At 41.6% G+C, this 9,016-nt stretch overlaps 1 protein-coding gene across 1 annotated transcript in view; it reads left to right on the top strand.

Moving 5' to 3' along the window:
* Positions 1-9,016, top strand: part of Cntn5 (contactin 5) — a 553,885-nt gene that overhangs the window by 469,496 nt on the left and 75,373 nt on the right. The window contains exon 14 of the mRNA XM_008848668.2: positions 4,783-4,941. Coding sequence (XP_008846890.1) covers positions 4,783-4,941 — 159 coding nt within the window. The remainder of the gene's footprint in view (positions 1-4,782; positions 4,942-9,016) is intronic.

Genomic DNA, 9,016 nt, shown 5'->3' on the forward strand with positions numbered 1-9,016 from the left:
GGGGTGGGGGGCGGGGTGGAAAGGTGAATGAGGCTTAGGGAGTCCCGGCGCGGAGAGCTGCGCTATAGACTTACCCCAAGAGGCCTGAGGATAGTAGTGCCTAAAATAGAGGTATTTTAAAGCATTTTTTCACTCTGTTATATGGCATTCCAAACTCAGATTATAACCCTCTCCATCCTTTGATCCTTTTGTCATTCTTCTGTCTGTTTCACTGTCGTGTTTTCTTATACAAATATTTATGGAGGGCCTAATATATGTCAAGTACCTGGCTGGCTACTCAGATGAGTGAAAATTACAGAAAAGTAATTTCACCAATGTAATAAGTGTTAGCCTAAGTTCCCAGACGCATTCCTGAAGCTCTTCAAAGTGGTGGCCACTGCCTGGCATGTCTTCCTGGGAAAGGTCTGCTTCTGCCACACGCAGAGTACAGAAACCATTTTGTCTCACCCACCTCCCACACAGTGGCATTCAGTGAATGCTTCCTTATTAAATAGATTATCCCTAAGATAATGCATATTTTAGTATGAAGACTTTCTCCAAATAGAAGCTTGAAGTACTTTTAGCACTAGCCCTACTTATACTGAGGAATGGAAAGAAATAAACGTAAAGAATAAGGCTTAAATCACCCATTTCCCTCTGTCCATGTAATAATTAACGCATTTCTTTCTTGCCTTTTCCTCTTGATGGTCTCATTCATATTGACACACATTTTGGCATTGTACTTAGTCAGCTCTATGACTATCAGCTTGCTAAATAGTCTTTAGTATTAGCTTAATGATGACCTAACATTTTATCATAAGGATTTATAATTTAAATAAAACATGATTATTGGACAATTAGTTATTTATAGTGGTTTGCCATTATAAATGATTGAACAGCCAGCCACAGGCAGTATCCTGGGTGCATAAATCTTTGTCCTTGTTACTGATTAGTTCGCTACAAATCATACTTTGGTAAATAAACACAAATAGAAAAGTTCTTAGGGGTTTATCATCCTGTACATTTCCAAGAATAAATTTTTCCCATCTGAAGTACTAAAAACTATTGAGTAATCATTACCGTTTAAAATATACTAAACAATTTCACAGGAACTTGGTGCTTTTTATTTATTACTTTATTTTATGTATCTGAATGTATTGCCTGCATGTGTGTTAAATGCACCATGTTGTGCAGTGCCTCTGAAGGTTGGAAGATGTCCTCGGATCCTCTGGAACTGGAGATATGGACAGTTGTTAGCCACCATGTGGGTGATAGGAATCGAACCCAGATCCTCTATAAGAACAGTCAGAGCTCCTAATCACTAAGCCATCTCTTGAGACCTAGAACTTCAGTGCTTAGAAAGGAAAATTACTTGAGTTTTAACGAATAGTTATTTCCCATCAGACCTTACACAGAAGCAGCTATTAACAAATGTCCTTTGAAGAGATGATTAAATGCAATGTGTGGAATACAGAAATACTTCTATGGATGTCATAGAAGATGGTAAGAGGTAAATTCTTTTTTAGCACATTACCTAAATTTCTAGTCCTTTTGAAAAGCCTTTGAAAATTCCCACCCCAACGTTCCCTAAAACGAACTTTCAAAATAAATTATTTTCCAGCAACTTCCAACTAGCCATTGGTGCCCCCAAATTTAGTAGGCTTAAAGATCCAGCTGTCACATTCGGGCTTGGGCAGTGGACAGGCAGAGCCAGGAGCTTCTGACACAGATGCTGTTGGAAGACTTTGAAGGCTGCTTCCTCTTGCCTGGTGCCTAACTGGGTTTCCTGGGACAGCTGAGAGAGTTAAGTGTCTCTTTCTCTTCAGACCTCTCTCCAAATAGCAAGCTTGGACTTCTTTACAAAATGCTAGGCCCATAATAATAATATTTCAAAACTGCTAGCCAGCTTTTCCCCTAACAAGCATTTCAGGAAACTTGGGGGAAAGTACAAATCTAAAGGCATGCATAGTCAGTGCTACCTTTACTGATAGAGTCCAACAGTCACAGTCCAGCCCAGGGTCAAGGAGGGGAAAGAGAAGGCGCCACTGTACAATGAGAGAATGAGGTGCATGCAGAGAAAGGAAAGGGAGTGATGTCCGTCAACATATACGCACAGATTTCATAAAGGCCTTCATGTGCTGTTCAGAGAGAGCCTGTGTCGACTGCACACCTCTCTTGCACGTTTCCTTAACATGCACATTTTCTTTCCTCCCTTCATTGGAGACTATTGTTCAGGTTAATAGATAAATGGGAGGGGATACCTAATCTCCCTGCTACTTTCTAGAAGTTGAATTGTGCAATCATATCTATACTCAAAACTTAACTGGGATATTCACCATTAAATCGACCTTGGCAATTAACTTCCTTTCATTAGTATGGATGCTCTGGGTCCTTGTGCCTAGCAGAAAGCCAAACGTACTGGATGAGTGACTGCCACCAACTCAATAGTCTCTTTAAATTTCCAGTACCTCCTCTGCCCACCTCATGATTAATGCCTAGAACACAGTACAGTGCCTTAATATAAGACCGGGAGATATGGTATCTATTAGTATCATTGTAATGGTCAAAGCTTATCATAAATGTATCGTTATTACAGATGCTTCTCCACACTCCTGTCACTACCTCTAACAACTCAAGACAGTTCCAGAGCACCTGCATCTCATTTATTCTCCTCACTGGCCTGTTAACAAATCTTACACAGTCCTGGATTGGCAAACGCTGATAACCATATTCTCCACTTTACCCCCGCACACCAAATTGTCACACAAACCTACCCCATTTCCACACAAAAAAAGTCATAGACTCCACCAGTCCCAACACAGGTTCCGACTCTTGGTTCTTCCTCCCCGGACTCTTCCTTCTCATTCTATCCCTCAAGCACCTTTCAACTTCACCCCAACTCCACAGTCACCCACATTCTTAGCATCACTGATGATGAGCACACGTCCAAGCTCCCTCCCTTGAACACACCCTCCTGACTTCTCTCCTAGTCCTGCTCCTGGCTGTCCTCATCTTGATGATTTTTCTCAGTTTCTCCCTCACAATTGTATAATACAGTCCATCCTTTAAAAGTGCTAGTCCCAGGGGCTGGAGAGACGGCTTAGCAGTTAAGAACAGTGACTATTCTTGCAGAAGACCTGGGTTCAATTCCCAGTACCCACATGGCAGCTAACAACTGTCCGTAACTCCAGTTCCAGGGATCCGATGGCCTCTTCTGTCCTCCAAGGGCATTGCATGACACGGGTGCACTTACCTACATGCAGGCAATACAGCATACACATAAAATAAAGATAATAAAATACTTCTTAAAAAAGCGCTAGCCCCAAAACTGTATTCTCTCTGTACCTTTCTATTACTGTACAGAAAGCCTTTCCTGATGCCCCCCAGCCTCCAATCTCACTTTCACCTACTCACTCTTGCTTCTAAAGACTTAGAATCTTTGGTGACAGAAATAAATGAGTGCCTTCCAAAGGGAGCCAATGCAGCTTCTCCCCTGACTGTTTCAAAGTCCTTCTGTGTTCTATTATTTCACTGTTTCTTCCATGATTTCACTAGAGCAGAAATTGCCAGTTCTCAAGGCACCTTGTTCACAATCCCACCACTATCAGCTTCGTGATGGAATGTATTCTAACTTTCAGTCCTCAGCACTCAGCCATGTGCTGCTAATTCTTCTAGGCCTCAGTGAAATATGCCCATCCACCATCCCTTGAAAATGCCATGTACCCTAGCAGCCTCGACCATGCTCCGTCTGGCTGTTCCATTCTCGTCAAAAGTCTCCCTGTTCCTTTGGTCCCCAGTCTTCTCTCAGCAGCTCCCAGTCTAGTAAGCCTTTAGTTCTTAGATCTCATTACAGATCCAGAAAGAAATCTGTCACATAAGGACAGATTCATAAATTAATTATTTTAAAATGCTTCAAGGTAGTTTTTTTTTCATGCAACATAGAAGCATTCCTAGAACTTGGATCGTCCACATTATGGAGCATAAGCATGTTAATAAGAAAAGTGGCTTTCCTTTGGGCCTCTAACACATAAATAGCTATACATTTTCAGTGCTATTAAAATCACTACTTTGGGCATGACAATCTCTAAGTTCTCCTCTAATCACGTCCTGGTTATGTTTTGAAAATGAAGTCTGTATGCAGGTAGAACCGTTATCTCTCTCCCATGCCATTCCTTATTGATGAAAAGCGAATTAGCTTCTTGTGATTCTGTGCCACTCCACTCCATCATCCCCCCACCCCAATAATCTAACTACGGTCGCCTTTCAATTCCCACGGGGCTCTACATGTTACACGTTCTTACCTCGCCTAAACTACCACCGCTGCAGAACTCTGTAGCCTCATTGCTGGAATCTGAGCTGATTACTAGAACACATCCCAGACCTTGTACACTGTAAGCTTTCTGAGCTCGAACAGCCATCCACCGGGATTGTTTCAATTCCTGACAGAACTGCCTGTCTGTTGCTACCTCTGTGAGATGATCAATTGTAACAGCCATGGCTCATATTGACATTTATACCCTTCTGTCTGCTTCTAATTATTTTTCCTTTTGCTATAAAATATAATGCTAATTGGTAGCTGCCTCCAGGCTCAAAGTGTCAGAAAAATATCCAATCTATAAGTCCCCCCACCCAAGAAATCCCAGAAACCAACTTGTATCCCGTAAGTTTCTGTTGTCAATTGTCATGACTACATACATATTAAAATGATTACATTGTTTGATGAGATACGCATTGGAAATACAATTACTGATGGCTGCCCATAATGATCTGTTCTTAGCCATGTCTATTGCCTTTCTCCTGTAGGTCCCCCAGGCCCACCTGGGGTAGTCATTGTGGAGGAAATCACCGAAAGCACAGCCACTCTCTCGTGGAGTCCAGCAACCGACAATCACAGCCCAATTTCCTCTTACAACCTCCAGGCCCGCAGCCCCTTCTCCCTGGGCTGGCAGACTGTGAAGACAGGTAAGAGTCCTCCGACAACATCACACACACACAACCAGAGCACCTGCCGAGGGCACCAGATGTATTACTTACAAGCTCACTTACCGTCATTTATGGACACAAGAATATTCATGACAATAGTGACCTCCACGGAGGACTTTTTCTGCACCTTTTCCTCTTCTCTCAGTTTGTAAAGAGAGGCCGCACCATGTCTCTATTCCTATGTAGAAACACTTTTGGACTCACAAAGTTGTTGAAAACAATGGTATTATACAAAAAGCTCCCCAGCTTCCCTGAATTATCACATCTATTATAACCCCAGAACAGTTACCAAATCAGGGATGTGGCATTGGGCCATGCTCTCCCCTAAGCTCAGGCCTTATTGGGATTGGATATGTCACTGTCCTCATGCTTTGGCTCTACAGAAAATTTTTAAATTTATTTTTTTTATATGTATGAGGGTTTTCCATGCAAGTTCATCATATGCATGCAATGCCCACAGAGGTCAGAAGGGGGTGTCAGATCCCTGGAACTGGAGCTAAGGACAGTCCTAGTCACCGTGTGGTTCTGGGAACCTAACCCAGGCCCTCTACAAGAACAGCCAGTGCCTTAACTGCTGAGGCATTTCTCGAGTTCTAACTCTATGGTCTTCATTGCATTGTATTGTAGAGAGGTCAATAGCCACAAGGAGGATTGTGTAGAGAACCAGCCCACTGCCCAGCTGTTTCTGCTGCTTCTTATTTACAAAATGAAACTCTAACCTGAATTATGTCACTTACAAAAGTGTGTTGCTTTAATGTCTGCTTTTAAGATGTTTCCTGCTTTAACTTCATTATTTTTACAACTATATTCATTCCTAATAATTTTTGAATGTTATATAATGTTTTATTTGTTCTTTATGTGTCTTATTTATGTATTGCCTGCATGTAGGTATATGCACCCATGTCATGCAGTGACTGCAGAGGTCAGAAGAGGGCATTGGATCCCCTGGAACTGGAGTTACAGACAACTGTTAGCCACCATGTGGGTTCTGGGAATCGAACCCAGGTCCTCTGCAAGATTAGCCAGTGCTCTTAACCACTGAGCCATCTCTCCAGCCCCTCTTTTGAATGTTATAAATGTAACTTCCCCTTACCTCTCCAGATATGATGGGAAACATGGCAGGAGAGAGCCACACTTCCCTGGTGTTTACTGGATAGGTATTTAGCATCATGTTTGAAAACACTGTAAGACCAGAAACACTTAACCATGCTGACTAGGGACATGTGTTTCTGTTGTATTAAAATTAATTTCCCTGCCTCGAAGTAAAATATAAAAATCAATCCAGGCATACGGTGGTACAGTCCTGTAGTCTAAGCCCTAGGGAAGCAGGGGCAGGAGAGGTGTGTGTACATCTAGCCTGGGCCACAGAGGAAGCATAAGCCGAATGAGCTACCTATGATAACTCTGTCTCAGGCAAAAATGTGGAAATCATTAAGATGATGTTTGATTTCATTAACAATAAAATCAACCACAAATTAGGGTAGTGAAATGATCTGTTTTGTTCCAGCAAATGAAGTTTGGTATACTATACATATTTATAATACCAACACATGCACACACACACACACACACACACACACACACACACACACATACATATTTATAATACCAACACATGCACACACACACATTAGTATTGGCTCCATTGCAACATTGTGATATGGCTGCAGCCCCTAAAAATTGTAGGGACTCTCTGAATTGGTAGATATAGGAAGGACACAGTTCAAACTACATGAGCAGACTGGTTTAAGAATTCTCATCCTCTTTTCCCCAGTGCCCATCTTAATTCTAATGTGCCTGCTCAAAGCTGGTTTGTTGGTTTGTTGTTTGTTTTTGCAGGTAGAAATGGAATCAAACAGTTTAACACCTGGGGTTGTGTTCTCACACACCCATCCTCCTGTGGCCTCCCTCTGGGCACATAGACTGTTCAGTTTCTAGGATAGTTTTCCTTGTAGACACACAGCTGTACATTTCCTGACTCAGTCTATGCCTCACTAACCCTGTGTCTTATCGGCCATCTACTGTACCCACACATTCCTTCTTTGACTTGTGTGATCCCTGCCTACTTTTTCCCTTGATATATCTGTTTCTATTTTTTGTGTCTGTCTGTCTGTCTGTCTGTCTGGATGTATGTATGTGTGTATGTATGTGTGTATCTGTATGTGCATGCATATGTTCGGTCCTCTGCAGGTATTTCATGACACAGGTGCACTTACATATATGCAGGCAATACACGCATGCACATAAAATAAAAAATTAAAAATAAATTTAAAAAATCAAACCACCTATAACCATAGATGTAACTGATCTTTTTTTTACTTAACTCCAATCTATTTCTTAAATATTTGGTATTGTTTCTTTGTGTGTTTATGGTTATGCCTTTCATGGGTTGATTAGTTGATAAAATTTGATAAGCTTATTAAGTATTTTATTAAATTTTTGGATGTGATACTTTTACTAGGAAAGGCATTTCCATAAGATTCATCATTTAGTATGCATTCCTTGGCTGTCTTTGATCATTACTATAGTCTCTCTGAAGTATGTATTTTCTTGAAACCAACCTATTCTCATAGCTCCAGATACAGTATCTTTATAAAAAGATGCAAGAAAACCTGTTAAACATTCCTACTTGGTAAGAACCATCCATTATCCTTAATCTCCACAATATTATATTTCAAATAAAAATCCTGACTTGATGAAGACAAAAAAGATTTTTTTTGTGTTTGGTTATACTTTCCTTTTGGGTGTTTAAGGCCATACAATTGGCCCACAGAACATCCCAAACCATCTCATTCAACTATACACCCACTTCTCAGATGCCACCCTCCCATAGTCTCCCTCCCCCAACTAGAGCCCTTATACTCTGATATCCCTGCTACTGTCTGCTGTGTTGTCGGCATCTGAGCCATTCCCCACTACTTGTCCATCTAGTGAATCTAGTCAGCCTATCTAGAGGTCTTTGTTTTAGGAGGGTCAGCTGTTCCTCATCTAGCAGCAGCAATCAGTTGTCAATATACCTTTAGATAAGATTGAGGTCTGCTGTTCATTTTTCCAGTTTCATGCTGGGTTACTATCTGGGAGTCCCTTTGGCTACCCTGGCCAACAACTCAAAAGAAGGTATCTCCTATCTGGCATTGTTGCTTGTTATGGCCTTTAGCTATGCATATGGACTCTTAAGAAATTATATTGGCCCCTTTAATCTTTGGTTATACTTTCCTTTTGAGTGTTTAAGGCCATAGAGTTGGCCCAGATAAACCGATTTATTTTTACTCCTAAGGTCTTTTGAGGATCTGTTCCTCAGGGGGTCACATGGGTTTGGGAGGAGCCCCCTGGCTCCTTTCTTTTACCAGTTCTGCCCATGTAAAGATAAATTAAAGGTCCTGCTCGACCATGGTTGGCTTTGTTTGGAAGCATGGAGGAAGTGATTCCTCTTTGTTGACCCTCCTCTTTGTAGACTGGACACTGATTCAAGTCCCTCTGGTGGGGTCTCTTCGGCCTCCTTGATCAAGAGGACAGGTGACACGGCACAATTACAAGACATTTTGAGAGCTGTCTTAGTCCCCTGGAACTAGTCAACCTAGGAGGGCAAGGACAAAAACTGTCCTTTATGTCCCTCCGACCAAATTAGTATAGGCCTCAAAGTATGTCTGTTAAACATTCAAGAAGCTTAGTTCCACCAGTCTGGTACTTTTAATTACTGTGTGTCATACAGATAAATCTTGGGCAAAGACCAACTGTTCTCAGATAAACCTTATCTAGACATGTATTTCTTGATCTGCTATGTATAATTTGTCAGTAGGTTATAGGAGTAATATGGTTCCCTCTGGTTTTCAAAACTAGGCATTATTTATCTTTCGCATTGTCTCCCCCCTCCACCATGGTTTTCCCACTTAAGGTGCCCCCATTTCTCCCCCTTCTCCCTTAATAATAACCTTCTCCTACAGTCCTACCTCTCTTGAGGTCCTTCTTTCCCTTCATCCCTTAGGTTCCTTGTATACCCTTCCCTCCCCCCTCCCCTCAACTAACCCAATTTTTATCCACATCTCCCTTATTA

This window comes from Nannospalax galili, unplaced genomic scaffold (genome assembly GCF_000622305.1).
Source record: "Nannospalax galili isolate Female #2095 unplaced genomic scaffold, S.galili_v1.0 scaffold824, whole genome shotgun sequence".
Taxonomy (NCBI): Eukaryota; Metazoa; Chordata; class Mammalia; order Rodentia; family Spalacidae; genus Nannospalax; species Nannospalax galili.